The 24,814-nt window shown below is 36.7% G+C and overlaps 1 protein-coding gene across 3 annotated transcripts in view; it reads left to right on the plus strand.

Annotated features, from left to right (window-relative positions):
- Window positions 1–24,814, plus strand: part of LOC127861437 (protein Hook homolog 3-like) — a 75,894-nt gene that overhangs the window by 35,324 nt on the left and 15,756 nt on the right. For all 3 annotated transcript variants that reach the window (XM_052399910.1, XM_052399909.1, XM_052399911.1), the window contains exons 9-14: window positions 4,682–4,761; window positions 6,432–6,496; window positions 7,229–7,355; window positions 10,412–10,497; window positions 12,080–12,244; window positions 23,192–23,328. In XM_052399910.1, the coding sequence (XP_052255870.1) occupies window positions 4,682–4,761; window positions 6,432–6,496; window positions 7,229–7,355; window positions 10,412–10,497; window positions 12,080–12,244; window positions 23,192–23,328 (660 nt within the window). The remainder of the gene's footprint in view (window positions 1–4,681; window positions 4,762–6,431; window positions 6,497–7,228; window positions 7,356–10,411; window positions 10,498–12,079; window positions 12,245–23,191; window positions 23,329–24,814) is intronic.

Here is a 24,814-nt window from a genome sequence, read left to right on the forward strand (position 1 = left end):
AATGAAGATAGCAACTTCATATTTGGCATGCATGTGTATCTCATGAAGCTGCACATTTTAAGTGGTGAAAGGTCAAGGTCATCCTTCAAGGTCAGAGGTCAAATATATGTGGCCAAAATCGCTCATTTTATGAATACTTTTGCAATATTGAAGATAGCAACTTGATATTTGGCATGCATGTGCATCTCATGGATGTGCACATTTTGAGTGGTGAAAGGTCAAGGTCATCCTTCAAGGTCAGAGGTCAAATATGTGGCCCAAATCGCTTATTTTATGAATACTTTTGCAATATTGCAGATAGCAACTTGATATTTGGCATGCATGTGCATCTCATGGAGCTGCACATTTTGAGTGGTGAAAGGTCAAGGTCAGAGGTCAAATGTATGTGGCCCAAATCGCTTATTTTATGAATACTTTTGCAATATTGAAGATAGCAACTTGATATTTGGCATGCATGTGTATCTCATGGAGCTGCACATTTTCAGTGGTGAAAGGTCAAGGTCAAGGTCATCCTTCACAAGGTCAAGGTCATCCTTCAAGGTCAAACGTCATATAGGGGGACATTGTGTTTCACAAACACGTCTTGTTTGATCCTGCAATAACTTAAAAAGTTCTAAATATTTTTTTCGTGAAACATGAAATATGGATAGATGGCAATATGGACATTATGCACATCATTTCATTTTGTTCCGTCAAAAAAATTCTGGTTGCTATGGCAACAAATATTTTAAAAAAAAGTTCTGACAATGGTGGAGCCGGTAGGGGACATATATTGCTTGGCAATAGTCTTGTTACTCATGTTTTTATATTGTTTTAATTACAACTGTTTGTTTTCACTTGGGACACATATAAGTGTTTCCTCCAGGCCAATATAAGGTAATGTGACGTTAGCATGCCTAATTGATATTTTGTTCATGGTGATAAAAAATATACAGGGTATATTACGTTCATGTATTTGTTTCCTTTGTATGTACTTTCCATATCAAATATTTTCAGCAATTTTTATGCGTAAGTACTTGCAAAGAGGTTGTGGTGAAGTTATTGCAGCCTTCGACAGTGTGTGCATCTTCTGCATATATATACCTATATCTTTAGCTTAGACCATTAACTGTACAGAATGTTTTAATTGGAATTTTATGTGGACAAGATTTACCTGCCTTGGCTGCCATGTAAGAGAGTTATAATATGAGCCTGAGAAAACTGGGTTTAGTGCATGTGCGAAAAGTGTCGTTTCAGATTAGCCTGTGCAGTCTATATAGGCTAATCAGGGACAACACTTTCTGACTAAACTGGATATTTGGTAAGAAGAAAATGTTTTAAAATGAAAAATGCTATAAAAGCGGAAAGCGTTGTCCCAGATTAGCCTGTGCAGACTGGCATCTCGGATAAGACTTTACGCGCTTGCATTAAGCCCAGTTTTCCCAGTATGAGGCTTATTTATTGGCTAGTTAATTTAATTAACCATGAAAGTCAATCGAAGCCTCTTTTACGTACACTGTATCTCTAGCATAGGTCAATTTAATGATTGTTTGATTTGAAATACTCACTTGTCATGAGTTTATGCCCTTGGTCTTTTAATCTAAGACTTATTTAAGCCATTAAATACATGAATCATTCACAATATAAGCAATGGAAACTTGTTGTAACACTTGAACCATTAAGACCTACATTTCTTTGATGAAGCTTTAAATCACTGAGTATTGTCTTCTTGTTTTCCTAAAAGAGCTTTAATTTTTCCTTTAATTATTTCGCTTTTTGCAGAAAAATACAATTTATAGACTAAGTTTTTAAAAAGCAAGATTTTAAATTTATTAAATTAGTATTTCTGTATTTGATAGTATGACCCACGTCATGCAAAAAAGGGTCTTATCCCATGTACGTCCAGGGAAACTGAAGACTAGCTTGCGCATACGTATAGCCTGGTCAGAAGCCACATAGTTCGTTAAGGCCACAGAACCTTGGTTGACTTCCTAGTGGACAGGGTAGCTCCTGAACAGACTGCGCAAGGTGGTTTGAAGCTTCACTGGCCGCAATGGCATGAGACCAATTTTCGCCTGAAGGGGGTTGTATAACTATTAGTATCACTATAATCATTACGAAGTAGTCAATAGTACTGACACAGAATATAATAGATCTGTTAGCATCTTAACTTCATATCACCAGAATATATATTATATACCCGGTAAGCAGAAATCAGCAGCCATATTTATGGATGTGCAAATGTGTATTTAAACACAGTAAACAGTAATTGTTCCAAGTATGAATTTGTATTTTATTGATGGCTATTATTTCTTGGTCAGAACCGATGCTTAAAATTATGGAACCTGACTTTTAAATGTTATAAATAGTATTCTTTCACATGTTTTAATACCATGTACACAATGCAAATTATCTGAGTTAGTTTGTTAATTGTAATATTTTATGATGTATTGAAATCTGTCGGAAATTTTGCACACTTCAATGTTATAACTGTAATTGTACATGCTTATATTATATCAAGACTAAAACCATGACACAATAACAGCTGCTATAATGCATATGACATCATTGATATAAATATATCGTTTAGGCATATTTTTCGTTCACACAGTGGACTTCATTTTTATCTCACCTGAGGCCAACATGCTTATTGTGAGCTTTTGTGATCAGCTTTTGTCAGTGGTTGGTTTTGTCTTGTCAATGAACCCTGTAAGCACTCTAGAGGCCCCTTTTATAACTTGAAATTTCATTAAATTTGGTCAAAACATTTGTCAGTCACACCCGCTAGCTCAATTGGTATAGTGCTGGATTTCAAATGTAAGGATCAGTATTCGATCTTGGCCTGGCCACATAACTGGCTATTGGTCATGAAATCAATTTTATGGCCATTCTCCCCTATCCCTTATTCAAGTAAGGCAGTTGTCAAATATTGGCAAAAGTATGTGCGCTAAGCACTGGTATACCAGCTATCCCAGGATAAATGCAAAAAGGTTAACTGACCGCCATGATTTTACTGAAAAACTGTTGAAAACAGCGAAACACCCACCTAAACAAACAAAAACTAAACTAACATTATGTCCCAATTACATCTGTCCTGATTTCCAAAATGGGTCATGTGGGGTCAAAAGCAAGGTATCTAGATTACATGAAAAGCTGCTGACTAATTGAAACAGTCTTGAGACTGTTTCCTTGGCTTAGAATCAGTACTTGGGGGTCTTTGGGGGAGATCTAAAGACCATTCCCTGAGTGGGAATCAAACTTATGACCTCCCAGTCGCTAGGCAGACACCATATCAATTACCCTACTGCGACCTTTGTGTAATGGAGGTGGACTTTTCTTTTCACAAAATGTACATTTTCAAACTTTCATGCACAACGTTTGCGCCTTTTGGGCTAAAAACTTCTATGACATGATCATTACAACTTGCTGCATATTATATGTTACACGGGGGTATTCATCACGTCTGTGACAAATGGTAGTTCGTTACTGCACTGTGATAGATTGGGATTGAACGTTCGTCTTACAATGTGATCCTGCACTGGAATTGTTATGATCCTTCTTAAGATGCTTTTTAAGATTTTATTTTGTGATCATGTAAGACTTGTTTGTGCGTCGGTCAACAATTTTCTAACATTAACACGGTGAAAGCATGGCACGTGAAAATTTTAGTATAAACATGTCCATGGTTAATGTAAGACAGTTACTAACCAACCATATCATACATGATCTAGGGTGCAAATGAAAGATTGTTGTTTTATTTGTTTCTTATTAACATTTAACTGCATATTTGTGGTGTTTTTTCCTGCTCTGAGCAAATATGGTTTACGAGGTTCTGAAGCAAACACAAAAAATGTTATCATGCAGTAAATTTCGAACACCATAGATATTTCGTCTAACATCTATAAGTCTTCCGTCAAAGCTTTGATACTTGTCTTTATTTCATCTATGAACACTATTAACATGTTACCTTTTTTTAACCTCGACATTGACATACTTTTTGACTAATTTAGATGATCCAAATTATTGATTAAGTCAAAATGTCTTGTTTCAACTTATTTCAATAAAGCTAGTATACTTAAATGATTGCTGTATTTGAAGATAATCAGTTACACCCATGTGACCTTATCTAGCCTAGACCTACTTTTGGGCTAAGACTTATTAAGATGGTCCAAGTTCTGTGTTTACAAAAATATTATGTGTTTTGTCAAGCATCAATACCGCCTGTTAAAATTTTGTATCCTTGAATGGACTTTATCTATGACCACTCTCAACACACTCTGATTAACTGACGTATATTTGACCCTGAAAAAGGCCTACCTTTGGACTTGAACTTATTCAAGTGGGCCAATAGCTCAATTCTGACAAAAGCTTCCAGTGGGAGCATATGTGTTTATATATTGCAGCATCTTGTAAATATGAATTATATTTGTTGAATTCTTGATACAGTTTTTTATTCCTGGGACATTGATTTGGCTTGTATAGGATTTAGAGAACATGTAAATGTTCTGGTTACATTTATAGAAAATTAGGGAAAATGGAGATTACATGTATAATGCATATATTAATATGAGAACACTTTCATCATGAAAAAGAAGTCTATAATGACTCACATAATACTGTAAAATAATTTTAAAATTTGTGTGAAAACCTTTTGCTAAGAAAATCAAAAGTTCAATTTGTTCACAGTTTCTGTATGTTTCAGTTCTCCTGCGGGCAAGCGATTCTTACAGCTTCAGCATCAGCTAGAACAGTGTCAAGAGGAAAACTATAAACTAGAATCTAGTGGGTGATTTGTTGTGTCGCTACGGAGTTAAACAAAAATTGGGGGGGGGGGGGGGGGGGGGGGGGGGTACTCACACATTTGAATAATTTTTAGGACACTTGTTTAGCATAATTGACTGTGGTTACGAGCCACTAAATTTTAATATATTTATGGCTATTTTTTTTACTTTCCAGTCCTTAAAACAAGTTGTTTCATTTGTTAGTTTGTTTAAACTTATTATGCCCCCCTTTAAAGAAGTAGGGGGTATATTGTTGGTCGGTCCGTCTGTCCGTCCAGCGGTCCGTTCACCAGATGGTTTCCAGATGATAACTCAAGAATGCTTAGGCCTAGGATCATGAAACTTCATAGGTACATTGATCATGACTGGCAGATGACCACTATTGATTTTCAGGTCACTAGGTCAAAGGTCAAGGTCACAGTGACTCGAACTAGTAAACTGGATTCCGGATGATAACTCAAGAATGCTTACGCCTAGGATCATGAAACTTCATAGGTAAATTGATCATGACTGGCAGATGACCCCTATTGATTTTCAGGTCACTAGGTCAAAGGTCAAGGTCACAGTGACTCGAACTAGTAAACTGGATTCCGGATGATAACTCAAGAATGCTTACGCCTAGGATCATGAAACTTCATAGGTAAATTGATCATGACTGGCAGATGACCCCTATTAATTTTCAGGTTACTAGGTCAAAGGTCAAGGTCACAGTGACTAGAAACAGTAAAATGGTTTCCTGATGATAACTCAAGAATAATTAGGCCTAGGATCATGAAACTTCATAGGTACATTGATCATGACTGGCAGATGACCCCTATTGATTTTCAGGTCACTAGGTCAAAGGTCAAGGTCACCGTGACAAAAAATGTATTCACACAATGGCTGCCACTACAATTAACAGCCCATATGGGGGGCATGCATGTTTTACAAACAGCCCTTGTTTATTTTACTTCAATCGCATCAAAAGTCTAAGGCTTATAGAAACGCTTTTTTGAGTCTGTTTCCTGGGTAGAACCAGTAAGTGGAGTCTTTGGGGGTGATATAAAGAACACATTCAAAGTGAGGATCGAACCTGTGACTTCGGGGTAGTTCGGCGCACAATGTTTACTTTATGCAATGGCAACCTTTTAATTTCAATCATTTCATTTGTTAGTTCCCATTCACAAATCACGCTCATGGTGAGTTCTTTTCATGACCTTTTGTGCTTTATTATTGTTGTGGCCGAGTTCCACACTGTTTCAAGTGGGGGAGAAAAAAAGGTCTCTAAGTCAAATGGAAGACGAAACTTGTGAACTTTCTTGAAGCCACAATTATAGCTTTATTTTACTGAAAATTGTCAAAAACATTTGTCCCATTGATAACCCAGCTGAGTTTGAAACTGGGTCACGTCGGACTTAAAACTAGGTATCCATGTCAAATTAAAGAAAAAGCTAGATACTTAAGACACTACATTTGGCTTTATATATTTATTTTTAATACAAACCTTTGTGGAAAGGCTATTTGTAAGCGTATATTTATTACTCTTGAGAACATAATTAGCATATTTGTTTAAGTATCTTGATTTAAATAAGGGTTGACTATTTGAAAGTACCAGGTTGTTAAATTACAAGTTTTTTGCTAAACAGAACTCTTGTTAATATAAGTTTTATTTTACTTGTTATTTAATTGCAGCCAAAGACGATTACAGAATTAAAGTAGATGTTTTACAGAAAGAAGTAAATGATTTACAAGATCGGGTAAGTTTGTTTTCCTCTTAGAACTATTTGACCACTGAGCCTTTTTTTCAGATAAAGTAGCTCATTTTGCAGTTGTGTTGCAGTTTTGTTCAGCTTTGTTGAAGTTATTGAATACATACACTTAAATTGCTTTAGGTTCTTTCTTGCATGATTGTCATCTGTAGCTACAACACAACTTTAAGCATAAAAGATGCCAAATAAGTTTAGGTATAATATACAGATCATGTGTTGGGTGTCTATTTTTCTCGTATTTTTTTATTGCAATGGGTGGACAGGATCACACATTTTCATATGTTTTAAGAGACATTTGTTGTCTATATTACACATTACATTGGTCAGATAATAATAATTTTATAAACTTCTTATATATTGTGATGTTTTTAATACACATAATTGATTGTTTATATACAAGTAGCAAAAATTTATCTTCTGGCAGAGACTAGCACAAATACTGTAGCTTTTTAAATTGCTGTTGTTTTCTTTAAAAATGTTGTCAACTTTGTTCTGGGAAATCTGTTCTAAATGCAGAAGTGTCAACCCTGATAAGCCCACTTTTTGTTATTTTTTTGTGTAAGGGAAGTCTCTTTCAAGCAAAAATCCAGGTTAGGCAGAAAGTGTCATCCCTGATAAGCCTGTGCAGTCTGCCTAGACTAATCTGGTATGACACTTCCTGCATTGGCATTAAGCTGAGTTTTCACACAGGGCTTATATTTCTTGTGTACCATATAACAGAATACAGAGCTGGCTGGTCTGTCAGAGGAATGTAGAAACCTGAAAGACGAGCTGGATGATCTACGCCACACAGCAGAACAGGTCGTCAAATATGAGGTCCAAATAGAGATGTACAAGAAACGAATGGGTATGGATGCAGAATGTTGAACACAATGTTGGATGTTCTAAGTTTTGAGGTTAAAGAAAGTTTAAAAAATTGTTTTGCATTTTTAGCTCTACTGGCCGAAGGCCTGAAGAGCTTATCTCATGGCGTGGTTTCCGTCGTCCGTCCGTGCGTGCGTTAGACTTTTTCTTGTATATGCAATTAAGTCCACAGTTTTCATCCTATTCTTTTCAAACTTGTTCCGTGTCTTTATATTAATGATGACTCAAACCCTATTGAAAATGGGTTACATCAGAGTAAAAAGTCCAGAATTATCTCCCCTTGAATTTGAGAAAATTGTGAAATAAGGCTTGTTTACGCAATAAAGTCCACAGTTTTCATCCAATCATATTCCAACTTGCACGGTGTCTTTATCTGAATGATGAGTCAAATCCTATTGGAAAAGAGCAATATCGGAGTTATAAGTCTAGAATTATCTCCCCTTGAATATGAGAAAAAAAATGAAAATTCAGTTTTGTATGTGATTCTTGGCAAACTTGCACAGTGTCTTTGTATCAATGAGGACTCAAACCCTTTTTTAAAAAGAGCAATATCGAAACAAGAAGTCCAGAATGACTTCCCCTTGAATATGAGAAACTTTTGAAATCCTGCTTGTTTACACAATTAGTTCCACAGGTTTCATCCAATTATTTCCAAATTTGCACAGTATCTTTATACATATATCAATGAGGACTTGAACCCTCTTGAATATGAGCAGTATCTGAGAAATAAGTACACAATAAACTCCCCTTGAATTTGAGAAAATTCTCCTTGTTTGCGCGATTAAGTACACAGTTTCCATCTTATTATTTCCAAACTTGCACAGTGTTTATAGCAGTAGAGTGATTCAGGCCCTCATGGGCCTCTTGTTTATATATGGAATATTTGTGTAAAAAAAAGTTCGAGAAACAAATAAATAGGTACTAAAGATTATGAAAATCAGTAGACATCTTTGGTTTTGAGTTCCATAAAAATCTTGTAAAGTTTCATAGACATCTTTGGTTTTCCGTTTCATAAAAGTCTTGTGAAATTCTTTTATTATGCTCCCCAAAAACATTTTTGGGGGGAACATATAGTCACCGCTTTGTCTGTCCGTGTTTTCGTGTGTCCGTGTTTCCGTGTGTCCGTCCGTCCGTGCACAATTTTTGTCCGGGCTATTTCTCAGCAACTAATGACTATAATTCAATGAAACTTTATGGGCAGCTTCACTACCAAGAGGAGATGTGCATATTATCAGCAGGTTCTGGTGGGATGATTTTTCACAGAGTTATGGCCCTTTGAAATTTTCCATTAACTGTACATATAGTGCAATTCTTGTCCGGGCTATTTCTCAGCAACTAACGACCGGAATTCAATGAAACTTTATGGGAAGCTTCACTACCAAGAGGAGATGTCCACATTATCAGCAGGTTCTTGTCGGATGATTTTTCACAGAGTTATGGCCCTTCGAAATTTTCCATTGTACATATAGTGCAATTCTTGTCCGGGCTATTTCTTAGCAACTAATGACCGGAATTCAATGAAACTTTATGGGAAGCTTCACTACCAAGAGGAGACGTGAATATCATCAGCAGGTTCTTGTCGGATGATTTTTCACAGAGTTATGACCCTTTGTAATTTTCCATTGTACATATAGTGCAATTCTTGTCCAAGCTATTTCTCAGCAACTTATTACGGGAATTCAATGAAACTTTATGGGAAGCTTCACTACCAACAGGAGATGGGCATATTATCAGCGGGTTATGGTCGGATGATTTTTCACAGAGTTATGGCCCTTTGAAATTTTCTATAAACTGTACATACAGTGGAATTATTGTACGGGCTATTTCTCCCCAAATACTGACTGGAATTCAATGAAGCTTTATGGGAAGCTTATCTACCTTGAGGAGATGCGCATGTTATTTGTGGGTACTGATTATATTATTTATTTAGAGAGTTATGGCCCTTTGAAATTTCCACGTTGCTAAACCATCCATCATATTATTTTGTCCAAAGTTATGCCCCTTAAGACGTTTCCTTTTATCTGAATATATAGTGCAATATTGTGACAAAAAAAAACTTTGGGAAGCATCACCCGTCTCCGACGGTTTCTTGTTATCTTTAATTTCAATTTTCACAAAAGTATTCATTTTGTTGCATTAATGTAGAACAATTTTGTGTAAAAATAATAAACATGTTACAGAGTCACTTGTAAAAATATTTATCCAGACACACACTGCGATTGAACTTCTTTTTTTGCTATATGAAAAATAGTTTTATCTAGGAAACATTGGTCGTGTTTTGGAAACAATAAAAATTGATTAGTTATGTAGAGTTACCTTTTGACTCTTTCCTACCGCAGTTTGTCTCTCTGTATCTATGTATGTTACATTTTTATGTCTGTTCCATATCTCTCTTCCCTTTTAAAGGTTTTTCATTGACAATGGGTTCTGCAGAAGAGATGTATCAGTCACACAGACTCATGGTCCGGGTCACAATTGAATGATAAATGATTTAGCCTTCTTTTACATTTTTTATCCATATCTCCTTTACCATTGAAAGGATTTTCATGAAACTTTGCTCAAATCATGAAGGTATACAGACGATGTGAAAAAGGCATGAGTCAGTTAATCAAGCTCAAGGTCATTATTTAAGATTAAATTGTTAGTCCCCATGTGAAACAAGTCAAAGGTTTTCATGAAATATGCTGCCAAATATGGTCAAACTCAGCAAATGAGCAGACGGCAAGATATAATTTACACTTTAATGTCAAGGACAGATTTTAAGGTCAAAATAATCATGGCAGGGGATAAAGTTATCTTTTAGACTGCCTTATGGTTCATATTGTGTTCTCCACACTCAATTGTAGATAATGCAATAAATGAGTCTCCAATAAAAAATTTATATTGTTGCATTGTAAAACTTGAAACACATATATCCCAACTTGACTGACCTTTGTAAATGAAACAATTGAAGCACCAAGTTTGTGATTTTAGAAAAAAAAGAATATTTTTAAATGTCATTATTATTTCATTAATCATACCCAAAAACTGTTTCTTCAGAGGAGCTGAGTGACCTGCGGGGTCAGGTGAAGCTGTTGGAAGACAAGAACACCAAGTACATGCAGGAGAACCTAGAGCTACAAGAGGTATGTACAGGATTTAGCTCCCTTGTGTAGTAGTCTCCTAAAGTAGCAATGGAGTATCATCCCCTAGAGTTACAAGAGATATTAACAGTACTTAGCTCCCTTTTGGATTAGTCTCCTCAAGTAGTAATGATGTAGTCTTCCCTAGATTTACAAGAGGTATGTACATTAGTTAGCTCCCTTATGGAGTAGTCTCCTGAAGTAGTAATGGAGTAGTTTCCCGAAGAATTACAAGTGGCATGTACAATAGTTAGCTCCCTTGTGGGGTAGTTCCCCAAAGGAGCATTGGAATAGTCTCTTTCAGTTATACTGGAGTAGATCTTTTAATTTGTAGTGGAGTAATTCCCCCCTTACTTGTAATGGATAGTCTAGTAGTCTCCTTACTTGTAATTGAGCAACACCCTTACATGTAGTGTATTATATTGTCATACTCACTTACAATAGACTAGTTTCACTTACTTGCAATGGAGTAGCCTCCAATATTTGTAATGATGGAGCCTCCCTTACTTGTAGTGTATTTGTCTCCATTACCTACAATGGAGTGGTCTTCATTTCTTGTTGTGGAGTTGCCTCCCTTACTTGTAGTGGATTAGCCTCCCTTACTCTTAATGGAGTAGCCTCCTTTACTTGTAGTGGAGCCGCTTCCCTTACTTGTAATAGAGTTGCCTCCCACACTTGTAGTGGAGTAGCCTCCATTACCTTTAGTGGATAAGTATCCCCTACTTGTGATGGAGTAGCCTCCATTACTTTTAGTGGATAAGTCTTCCTTACTTGTAGTTGAGAAGTTTCTCTTACTTCTAGTGTAGTAGTCAGCATTATATGTAGTGGACAAGTCTCTGTTACTTTTAGGGGAAAAACCTCCCATTATTGTAATGGAGCAGCCTGTCATACTTGTTGTGGAATAGTATCTCTTACTTGTATTTGAGAAGCCGCCTGTACTTGTAGTGGAGTAGCCTTCCTTACTTGTACTGCAGTAGTCTCCCTAACTTGTAATGGAGTAGTCTCCCTGACTTTTAGTGCAGTAGCCTCCTTAACTTGTAGTCAAGTAGCCTTCCTTACTTTTACAGGAGAAGTATCCCTTACTTGTACTGAAGTTGTCTCCCTTACTTGTACTGGAGTAATTTCCCTTGCTTTAAGTGGAGAAGTATCCATTACTTGTTGTGGAGCAGATTCCCTTACTTGTACTGAAGTAGCCTCCCTTACATGTAGTCAAGTAGTCTCCCTTACTTGTAGTGGAGTAGCCTTTCTTACTTGTAGTGGAGTAGCCTTTCTTACTTGTAGTGGAGAAGTCTACCTTGCTTGTAGTGGAGTGGCCTCTCCATACTTCTAGTGGAGTAGTCTCACTTGTAGTGTAGTAGTCTCACTTACTTTTAGTGGAGTGGTCTCCCTTACTTGTAGTTGAGTAGCTTCTCCATACTTGTAGTGGAATAGTCTCACTTACTTGTCACATATTTGTCTCCCTTAATTGCAATAGATAAGCTACCCTTACTTGTAGTGGGGTTGTCACCATTACCTTTAGATGTGGTTGAGCTATTGATTACCTGGCGCCTGGTTGGTTCCCTACCCATGCCTTTGCATTCTGTAGGAGCTGCGTAAATCTGGGTCAGTGAAGCAGCAGCTGGATGTGTACAAGAGGCAAGTTCATGAGCTGCAGAACAAGGTCACAGAGGAGACCAAGCGGGCAGACAAGTCTGAGTTTGAGGTGAAACGGGTACAGGAGAAGTTGTCTACCCTGCAGAGGGAGAAAGAGGTGGGTGGGGTATTGAGTTGTCTACCTTGCAGAGGGACAAAGAGGGGGTGGGGTATTGGTTTTGTTTGATAATCCTTTTTATACAACCTTTAAATCATGTGAGCACTGTAAGTATGGTACAAATCATATAAGCATTTAGCCAACAATAGTATTTGGGAAATCACAGTAATCAGGTAAGTAACATTTCAGACTTGTGAAATATGATGGTTTTGTAAAATGATAGACAGAGTATATTCAGGTGTGAACAAAGACAAATATGCTTAATTTTGTTGGGTTTAACTCTTAAAATATTCCAGAATTTACTCAACATAAAACAAGCGAGGGAATATAAGAACATGCTGACTTTCACATTTTCAACTGTGTACAAACATTAAGTAAAACAGCAATATGATTAAAGTTTGCAAATTTTAAGTCAGTACCAAATTCTTGCCAATAATATAAACCAATCATTACAGAGCTTAGTAAGGGAGATTTAGAATTCAGAACTTAAGAACTTTCACTTGTATAACATTATTTTAGTATATTAATTTTGAATAACACAAAATAAAGTTATAACTTCTTTATTTTACCTTTCCTTTGCAATAACAAATGACTAGAACATATGGACTAGGTTAAAATAATTAAACTTTTCAGTAAGAACAAAATTATAGCTGGAGAGAATGAGCCACAACATCAAAGATATGAAAATACATGTAAATCAGGAATGATTACACCAAGTGGCCTTCCTGATTTTAAGAAGCAGACAGTCAATGCAAAATTATTATAAGCAATAGTGAGCAAATTCGCAACATTAATCGCAATGTTATCCAAATCCGCAAAATTGCAATGTTTTCCAAATTCGCAAAGTTCCGCAACGTAAAGCAATTCCGCAATATGCAAATCCGTGATGTAAAGCAATTCGGCAAAGTGACTAACTATCCAGATAAAAGCAGTGCTCCAGCTAGGCCTAAATCGAAGGGCGCCACGCCCTGCCCTCCCGAACCTCCGCCTTCCCCCCCCCCCCCCCCCCCCCCCACACCCGAACCTCTGCCCTGCCCCGCCCCCTCAAAAATTTTTTTTTTTTTTTTTTTACATATGATAATTCATAAATCTCTTATTGCATTGTAATTAGTTTAATCCTCATTGTAGACATTATATTTGAATGGTTTAATAATAATGGGAATAATACAATTATTTATAACATATAAATTAACATGCAATAGAAAGCATTCCAGAATCACCTGTGCGCTCGAACGTGCCCTTTTCACAAAATACTGCGCGTAGAAAGTGCCCTTTTCACAAAATACTGCGCGTCGAAAGTGCCCTTTTGACAGAAAAGCCCCCTGCCCTTTTCAAATCCTAGCTGGAGCACTGTAAAAGCCAAATCAGAGCTGGGAGTTACCTACAGTACAGCTCACGCAAAACCAACAAAGTCCGCGGCTACGCCGCGGACAGATTCTTCTGTTAACGTATTTTCGCCGCGTATTTACTCGGCATGATGCCGAGGCACTCGGCGATATTTCGCGGAGTGACGCCGCGTCTGTTTTTGCCTCGGCATCGATTCGCGGAGTAACGCCGCGTAGATGCGGCGATTCGCCGAGTATAACTATTTACAAATATTGATTGTATACTAATCTATAACACATGTTATCGAAATATAGAAACATACACAGAAAATACGCTGTGCGATTGTTAACATTTCTCTATATCTGCATACATTTAATTAAATTATCAATCGGATGTCATCTGTCAAAACAATTATTGTGTATGTCGATAACTAGATCTATATTGAGTTAAAGTTTACACAGTTAAATCCCGTAAATTATTTCGGAAACGAGACTTGCTTTAAACGTCTGTCATGTCGCCAAAATTGTTGCTCAATAATTTAAAGAAAATAAATGTAGTATTAGATACACATTTTACAACATGTACATGATTCTAGGCTTGTTATTCTTTAGCAAGGCAACCAAAATTCTAAAGATGGCTGCCAGTGCAGCAACCATCTGCGAAAAAAGAGAGACATATTGTTGTTGCTTTACCTAAGTTATCTCTATAACATTAATATGAGGATAAACAGTGCACCCACATCTAAACCTATGCTTTGCGACACACTCTTTATAAATTTGAATGGGTTGTGTGCATTTCAAACTTGCGGTATAAAAAGCTATAACATAATTTTGAAAACTAAGATTATGCAATAGCGAACAACCTCAGTGCCTTCAGCGATTTGATATAATGTTTTATTTGACCGTGCGATCATTATTAAACCTTTAACATAACATATTTTTATAAATCTTAAACTTGTAAAAATTCCAAAGTATGTATGTTATGTTCAAATACCCGTTATAATATAAAAATGAATCTTGCACTCTGGAATATATTGTTGGGACGCATTGGCCATGGCATGTATTACTAGTATGTATTTGTCTATTGTTGAAGATCGTGTGCCTTAAACATGATGAAAGGGAGGGCTTGTGCGCTTGATATTTCGTTTATGTTAATACACCCAATATTTATAAGACCCATGGCGAACGCCTCATAAGTTTAAATTGTACTTGTGAAATCTGATACGGCTTTGGAAAATCCCGGTCTGTTGCAATCGATACCCCTGCAAAGCTTGTTTTTGTATATGATAAAATAGGTTTGCAAGTACGTCCTTTAATTTTTTGGCTTGCTGTCTTAAGATTTTGTGAAATGGGAAGAACATATTTGCAATGCCAATTATTTTCAATGAATAACTTAAGTCGGGCAGACATAGCTGATATCTTATTAACTACTTTTATGTATAAAACTTCCGTGTGTAACGTAAATGCTTGATATATATTTGTTATTCAAATTTTCGGAACTGGACATACCGATCGTTAAACTGATAGTAGACTTGCACACTCTTAAATAAAGAAAAGAAAATTCCCCTACAAGCTGGCCATTATTTACGTTATTGATAATACACTTAAAGTTTTTAGATGTGTATTTATATTCTTTTCCTACGAGACATGGTTTACTGGGATATACACGTAATAGGATGAGTTATTTTATTAAGTGCGATCAGTTATCATTTTCTGTTTGAAACAAGCATCATAAAATCGATTAATTGTATAATAGAAACACATAACATATTTTTATTATATAAATTTATGGTTTTGAATTCATGTTGCATTTTATTATGTTTGTTTTTTTAATAAAACAATTGTATATCCTATGTACTGCAAATGACGTTAAGTCTCGTCTTATTATCTACCATGTTGTACTATATATAATCGTCTTTTCCATAAACTCATTATAAGTATTATGGATATGTGAATAATTAAGCACAAAAATATAGTACCACATATAAATGGGGGACACACCTTCATATATTGGCAATACACCTCATTCGTTTTCTTATTTCATTCAAAAGTGTAAGCTCCCTTTAACAGGCCTACTTTTATTCCCGCATCATATTACAAGCTTAATGTTTACAGCACACAGCGGTAACATGTTACGAAACTGCAACTAAATTGCATGTTAAAACCCTCTTAAAAATGCAATAATTTATGTCAAGGCCTCAATTTCATTGTGGAAAAGTATACCGTACTTAAGCATGGCTTACGTGCATGTTAGCGCTGAAAACATGACAGTGCACCGTTAGTTTTCAAACAAACATTTGAATACGTATTGTATCTTTGCAATCTGATACAACGCCCGGGAATGGCGGTCTGATAAAATCAATATCCCAGCCAAGCCTGCTCTACATTAATATATTTTGCATACCAGCAGGCTGAATATAGTTTCTTAATTGTCCATGACAACAGGAAGATAAGTATCGAATGTGTAGAATTTCCAACGACTAACCAAGAGAGTATTAACACTTAAGAACAATTAAACAGGTGCATGCCATGGTGGTCTGATGTGTCATTATGCAAGGATATTTAATACGTGTTTCTTTCGATCATATTATTTTCCTGCCATTGTAAATATTTTGCAATATGCATTGTATTATACATCAAGCCTTTTCAGACAACTATTTGTATGATCAAGAATAAGGAACATTCATGAACAACACGCTTTACATTGTAGTTAAGATCTTTAATCCTGTTACTTGCAAACGCCTATGCGCCATAGTGTGGTTTTCAGTAGTTATGTGAATCACATTATATTACATGTTAACTTGTATAATCAGCCATTGTATTTAAGTAGGTCATGGTTGTATTGATTGCTGAATATTTGCTTGGAGAGGCTTCTTAAGTTACAGACGCGATTATGTAAATTGATTATTTAAGTCTAAAATAGTGTTCAGGTGATCATTTTCGTCGTAATTTTAAAGCTTTTTGGTAATGCGATCATTTTAAGTGTGGCAGTTAGAGCAGGTGTAAATACTAAATGTTTCAATGCATATTTTGCCAAAAATCATGATAAAGGTTTACCACTGAAAACTTCACGTATCATTGCCTTCGATACGTATATGTAAGGCAAACGTATAATGGTGTTACGATTACAACCTTTTGGTAATTCATGACACGCAAGGAATTTTGTAAGAATAATGTAATGACAGTGTTCTTATTTTCTTAACGTAATGTTCAACACATGAATTTGCGGGGTACAGAATTCGCGCTATTTCGATTGCCAATGTGCTCCTGCGGTCTTTATCTTTAATACCCAGTCCATGTGAAGAAAAGCTACTTATTTTTAATCAGAACACTCGTTTAACCCTTTCCCTATCAGCAAAGTGGAAATGGCTATGTGCAAACAGCATAAAACCAGAACAGCATGCGAGTAACTCGCAGTCTGTTCAGGTTTAATGCTGTTTGCTGCTCATCAGTATCTAATGTTTGTAGATGAAGGCTTAAGAACTTGAATCGAGTAAGAATGGTCTTAAATTAAATATAACTTTCCAAGGGACTACACATGCGTGAAAATACGTATCTAAGTGGTAAAGGGTTAAATTGAAGCCTATTATGCTTGTTCGATGTACATGTATACACGTCAGTTCTAATGTTTAGCGGTCCACTTCTACATCTATGTTCAAATGCGGTCGTGATATTGAACATAATCAGCATCATCATCATCAGCAGCACCAGCATCGGCGGCGGTGGCGGGGCGGCGGCGGCGTCGTGGTCGTCGTCGTCATTTTCATCACCATCATCATCATCATTTGCATATGATGTGTCTGAGATATATGTGGTTCCATTAGCTGAACTACAATAATGTTCTGTGAACAGCAGTATTTGGCATACGTACGTGTTTTTTTATGCCCCCCCCCCCCCGAAGAGTGGCATGAAGTTTTTGAACTGTCCGTCAAGCCGTCCGTCTGTCTGTCCGTCCGTCCGTCCGTCCGTCCGAACACTTTATCATTGGTCATAACTTTTGCAATATTGAAGATAGAAACTTGATATTTGGCATCCATGTGTATCTCATGGAGCTGCACATTTTGTGTGGTCAAAGGTCAAGGTCATCCTTCAAGGTCAAAGATCAAATATATGGCTTCAAAGCGGCGCAGAAGGGGGCATTGTGTTTCTGACAAACACCTCTCTTGTTAGTTGTTCGCTTGCGAACAATTAAGATTAAGAGCTAGTTTTGCAAGTCGGTCTGCTCTTAACTACCCTAAGAACGATGACCACCGCATCTGCTTGTGCACACTGATTAGCCTGTTTATGCTTCACCACTGGTACACTGCAGACAGTGAGTGTGTGTATGTAATCAATAGTGTTTAACAGCCTGTGCGACGACATTGGCCAGTTTGTCATTGAAATCTGTACATATTGGCTGCGTTCAGGGAAAACGGGGCCGTATGTATATCCAATAAGTGGTGTCCTGTGCACACTGATTAGCCAGTGCAGTTCGCACAAGCTAATCAATGACGACACTTTCTGATTCTATGGTGTTTTTCGTTTAAAGACAGTCTTTGGTACTGGGTTGACAATTTATGCATATGCATTAAGCCCTGTTTTCCCAAGAAGCTGCAGTCAGTATTCAATACACTAATTGTTTCAGTAATGAAGGAACTGAAACAGCGTAACGGTAACGATACAGTGTGTTTAAATTATATTTTATTTAGAGGAATTGTCCGAACGTAGTAAATCTACATTTAATAAACATCATGATTTCGGAACTTGTAATCAGTTTCTATCCCAGGTAAATTATAGTTTATAAGATTGTTCGCCGAATGACTCAGCGTCATATCACCAACAATTTCCTCGGCATCATGCCGAGGCGTGCCGCGGCGTGTCTCGACGAACAGACACGGCGACTCGGCGACCAGATGGTCGATGCCGAGTCGACTCCGCGAACAATTGATGTCGTCAAACTCCGCGGATCGCGGAATTTGTTGGTTTTGCGTGAGCTGTACTGTATATACGAGCAAAACCCATCTCCACAAAAAAAACTATTTTTTGTAATAAACTCATTTTTTGTAATAATCAGAAGGTAACCACCCAAGTATGGATTTATACTCCGCAATCTGAAGACAACTGGCCAAACAAAAATAGCACCCTCAGAATTATTATAATATTAAAATTTCCAAAAAATGTGCCTACCAAAGGAGACTGTCAGCTACTTGAATTTTTAACAATAAATGTCAAAATTGCAACAAGTTTCTCCAGCGCTGGAGAGAAAAGGAAGTGGAATAGACTATTAATACCGTTCCCGAATAATTCTGTCGTTGTTAGCTAATTTTTAGCTCACCTGATTGCTCGGGTGAGGTTTTGTGACCGGTCTTTGTCCGTCGTATGTCCGTCCGTCCGCCCGTTAACATTTGCTCGTAAACACTCTAGAGGCCACATTTCTTGTCCCATCTTCATGAAACTTGGTCAGAAGCTTTGTACCAATGAAATCTCGGCCGAGTTCGAAACTGGGTTGTGCCGGGTCAAAAACTAGGTCACTAGTTTGAAAAAAAAGAAAAACCTTGTAAACACTGTAGAAGTCACATTTCATGCCAAATCTTCATGTAACTTTGTCAAAATGTTTGTCTTAACAATATCTTGGTTGAGTTCAAAAGTGGTTCCGATCCGTTGAAAAACATTGCCGCCAGTGGGCGGGGCAGTTTTTCTTATTTGGCTATATAGAAACCTTGTAAACACTCTGGAAGTCACAATTTTTACCCAATCATCATGAAAGTTGGTCAAAACATTGGTTTTATTGATTTCTCGGACGAGTTCGAAAATGGTCGAGATCGGTGAAAAAACACGGCCACCAGTGGGAGGGGCATTTTTCTATATATGTATAGACAATCCCAGAAATCGATACCTCCCGGATTACCCGCCCCTGAATACTCTTGCGCGCCTCCAAAACGGTACTGAAGAAATAAACATGGACCTATATATGTGGGTATAGGTTCCTACGCAAAACAAGGAAGCGAAACGGGTTTATCAAATATATTTGAGGATTTAAAGAGTTTCTGTTATGGATCTGACAACCACATAATAGTTCGTGTTTTTTTTATTAATATCAATTACGTAATTAGTAGAAATAAGGTTCATCTGCATTCGTTTAAGAGTAATAACACACAGCATGGACATGGACCTATTTGTGTAGGTCCCTGACATGAATAAGGTCTTGATTGTCATTTAACATGTTATTTAAAGGTGACGCGTGATATCTTATCTAAATTTCGGTATCAACACATGTGCAGACATGTGGTGTCAAGGGCAAACCCATAAACGCTTTTAATCCACACTTGGAACATCGCCTTCAATTGAGCGAATTCGTTCGGGCCTTTATCGCTGATGTTTTTTTCAAGAGATGTATGTTGCTGTCATTTATAATCCGTAATTAAAGAAAAATAAATCACTTATTTTGTGCGTGTTTTTATTTTTTTAAGCGTAAATTTAGACCGTTTTACGAACATTTAATAAAGACATACAGTTAGGAAATCTAGAGAACACAATTGGAACTATTTAAGTTTATTTAAGGCTCATTATTTTTCATGTTGAACATTTCAATCGTGAATTAAGATGTTATTAAGAAAATTTAATAATATTTCAGGCAACATGTAAAATGTTATTTAAATAATAATGTAAGAAAGTTGTAGACAAAAGCTGATATGTCCTTTTCAATAAAAAAGCATGACATATCCTGACATCTTACACAGTTTTGCAAGCGAATAACTCCGATACTTGTTCATTTAAATCACAACATTCATTTCCGGCTAGTTATTTTTGTATTAGCTTGAGAGCGATTTTTTAATAAAAGATTGCTAAAACCACTTTAGTTTTAGACTAAACTAGATACATTATTTTAATGAAAAAAAAATCTCTACCTGAAAATCTTACAGAGTTTCGATAACAAAGATTTACGAAACAATTTAAGAATCACAAACTTCATTTCGGCTATAGATTTGTATATTACCTTTAAAATGACACAAGGGAGATATAAATAGCGAAATGGTAACTGTTTAGACAAACAAAGATATGTATTATTCAATTAAAGAAGTCGTACTTAATCTTTAATCGTACAACGTTTCTTAATTAATATCTCCAGAGAGTATAGAAAGTACGACATTTAATAAGAAATAATATAGGCTTAAACAAAGGCAGATATCAATTTAATTGTCTACATCGATCTTAAATCAATCTAATTTATATCAAAGATCTATCCAAAAAATATGGTCTGAATGGATGTTTCCAATCTTTATATATTGATAGATCTTTGTTAATATCTCCGGCACTATTTATGCTAAAATCACAACATTTACTTCACACTTTAGATATTTCTATACCTTTATAATTATGCTTGAATAATTTTATTCCATAAAGAAATAATTAAATTTTATACAAAGGCATTACTGAAAGGTGTGCTTAAAAATACCAACTCGGCCTTAAACATTATGTGTTGTCACTGAATATTGTTGCAGAGACACATATTTTATGAATCATTCGTGTATATTTTTAATTTCAATTATATTGATTTACGATGTGATACATATCGACACTTGGTTTCATGTTTCACTTGTTTTCAATCCTAATGTGTGAAGTCATAAAGTACTGTTTATTGGAATAAAGCGGGTGTACACTATGATAACGTTGTAATCTGTCAAATTCTTCAGTACCGTTTTCAATCGCGGGTTACATAATAGCCAATATGGCGGCGCCCATATTATCGATTCTGGGATTGTCTATATAGTGGCAGTTTTCCCTATTTGGCTATAGAGAAACCTTGTAAACACGCTAGAAGTCACAATTTTTGCCCAATCATCATGAAAGTTGGTCAAAACATTGGTTTTATTGATGTCTCAGACGAGTTTAAAAATGGTCGGGATCGGTGAAATAACATGGCCGCCAGTGGGCGGGGCATTTTTCTCTATATGTATATAGTGAAAACATGTGAACACAGTAGGTCACATATTCGGCCCAATTTTCATGAAATTTGGTCAGAACATTTGTTTCCTTGATACGAGAGTTGAGTTCAAAAATGGTTCCAGTCAGTTGAATAACATGGCTGCTGGGAGGGGGCAGTTTTCTCATTATGCCCCCCCCCCCTCCCCCTTTCGAAGAAGAGGGGGTATATTGTTTTGCTCATGTTGGTCCATCCGTCCACCAGATAGTTTCCAGATGAAAACTCAAGAGCGCTTATGCCAAGGATCATGAAACTTCATAGATACATTGATCATGACTCGCAGATGACCCCTATTGATTTTCAGGTCGCTAGGTCAAAGGTCAAGGTCACGGTGACCCAAAGCAATAAAATGGTTTCCGGATGATAACTCAAGAACGCTTATGCCTAGGATCATGAAACTTCATCGATACATTGATCATGACTCGCAGATAACCCCTATAGATTTTCAGGTCACTAGGTCAAAGGTCAAGGTCATGATGACCCGAAATAGTAAAATGGTTTCCGGATGATAACTCAAGAACGCTTAGGCCTAGGATCATGAAACTTCATAGGTACATTGATCATGACTCGCAGATGGCCCCTATTGATTTTCAGGTCACTAAGTCAAAGGTCAAGGTCACGGTGACCCGAAATAGTAAAATGTTTTCCAGATGATAACTCAAGAATGCTTATGCCTAGGATCATGAAACTTCATAGGTACATTGATCATGACTCGAAGATGACCCCTATTTATTTTCAGGTCACTATGTCAAAGGTCAATGTCACGGTGACCTTAAATAGTAAAATGGTTTCTGGATGTTAACTCAAGAACGCTTATGCCTAGGATCATGAAACCTCATAGGTACAATGATCATGACTCGCAGATGACCCCTCAGGTCACTAGGTCAAAGGTCAAGGTCACGGTGACCTGAAATAGTAAAATGGTTTCTGGATGATAACTCAAGAACGCTTATGCCTAGGTTCATGAAACTTCATAGGTATATTGATCATGACTCGCAGATGACCCCTATTGATTATCAGGTCACTAGGTCAAAGGTCAAGGTCACAGTTCCAAAAAACGTATTCACACAATGGCTGTCAAGGTCACAGTGACTCAACTTAGAAAAATGGTTTCCGGATGATTACTCAAGAATGCTTACGCCTAGGATCATGAAACTTAATAGGTACATTGATCATGACGCGCAGATGAAATAATGATGAAACTTGACCAGGATGTTTGTCTGGACAATATCTAGGTCAAGTTTGACATTTGGTAAAGATTGAATGAACCGACTCCTCTCAGGTGAGCAAACTAGGGCCATCTTGGCCCTCTTGTTTTACATGCCGTAGATATATGTTAAGAGACGAAAAAGTTTAAACTTCAACAAAATAACCTGGTTTATTTTTTTAACAAATGAACCACAATGTTTTAGCAAAATAGCAATTTGATTTAAGTTTGCAATTTTTAATTAAGTAGCAAATTCTTGTGTTTTATTCCAGTGAATTATGACAGAGCACAATAAAGGTGGTTTAGAATTTAGATTTTTAGAATGTTCATGTGTATAAAAATATTCAGCAAAATAGCAATTCAAATAAAATTACCAATTTCGAATTGGGTTCTGTATTTGATAAAAGTTTGCAATTCTCAATTCAGTTCCAAATTCTTGTGTGATATTTTAGCGAATCATGACAGAGCGTGACACTCTAAGGGAGGTGAATGAGGAGCTCAAGTGTAGCCAGCTGCATCATGTCGGGGCGGGAGACGAGCTCTCACAGACACACCAGATGGAGATGTTGTCACTGCCTGCTGAAATCAAGTATGAGGGGGCATTTGAGTCATGCTCTGGGAAATTGAGGCTTAATGCATGTGCAAAAGTGTTGTCCTGGATTAGCCTGTGCAGTCTGCACATGCTTATCAGGGTCGACAACTTACTGCCTATACTGGATTTTTGTTTAGAAGAGACTTTATATAAACTAAAAATTATCTAAAGAGGAAAGAGTAATCCCTGATTAGCCTGAGAGGATCATTTCTTGTAAATAAATTACCTCACACAGACCTGACAGATGGAGATGTTGTCAGTGCGAGTGGAAATCAAATACTGTAAAATCATTATTTGTGATACATTATTATTAACCAGGTTTTCTGAAGGAAAAAACTGGTTATTAGATTGGCGAATGCGGGCGGGCTGGCTGGCTGGCTGGCTGGCTGACTGGCTGGCGGGCGGGCGGAACAAGCTTGTCCGGGCCATAACTATGTTGTTCATTGTCAGATTTTAAAATCATTTGGCACATTTGTTCACCATCATTGGACGGTGTGTCGCGCGAAATAATTACGTCGATTTCTCCAAGGTCAAGGTCACACTTTGAGTTCAAAGGTCAAAAATGGCCATAAATTAGCTTGTCCTGGCCATAACTATGTCATTCATTGTGAGATTTTAAAATCATTTGGCACATTTGTTCACCATCATGGGACGGTGTGTCGCACGAAAGAATCACATCAATATCTCCAATGTCAAGGTCGCCACGACTAAAAATAGATTTAAAAAAAAAAAAAACTTACAAAGGGGGTTAATTTTTTTTTTCATTTCAAAAGGTCAGTTTGAGTTTTCTCCCTTTATCAGATTTTTTTTTCACAATGAAAACCTGGTTTTGTGACAATTTTGTCCCTTGTTTATCATTTATTTTGTGGTTTGACTTACCAAGAAAGTTACGTAATTTTTTATCCCATTAACAAACATCTGTGAATTTACATTACAACAAAAATGTTTCGGGGGTTTTAAACCAGGAAATTTCATGTATGTAAATGAATGTAAATGATTTAACAGTATAATTATGCTTTCGCTTCTCTTGAAAGATCTTTGATGTGTTGTTTGATGAGTGAATGAGGTCAAATTCCTAAACTGGTATAATGTGCCCTTGAGAAATTGAAGATTTGTTGTTAAAAAAAGATGTGTAATTTTACCTCTCAAAGACCTCACAGATGGAGATGTATTCACTACCAACTGAAATCAAATGCATTCAAATAAATATTATTTGTGGGACATTAATTTTCATTTCATTCATTGATTTCTTGTGTTGACTGACCCACAAATTCCCAGATTAGCCTGTGCAGTCAGCAGGGGTCAATCAGGGAGGACACTAACCGTCTGTACTGGATTTGGTTTTTGAACAGGCTGCCTTTAAACAAAAGATACCTTAAAAGCAGACAGTGTCCCTGATTAGTCTGTGGTGACTGCTCAGGCCAATCTGGGATGACACTTTACACACATGCATTCAGCCCAGTTTTCTCAGAACAAGGTCCAT

Source organism: Dreissena polymorpha, chromosome 16 (genome assembly GCF_020536995.1).
Source record: "Dreissena polymorpha isolate Duluth1 chromosome 16, UMN_Dpol_1.0, whole genome shotgun sequence".
NCBI classification, from domain to species: domain Eukaryota; kingdom Metazoa; phylum Mollusca; class Bivalvia; order Myida; family Dreissenidae; genus Dreissena; species Dreissena polymorpha.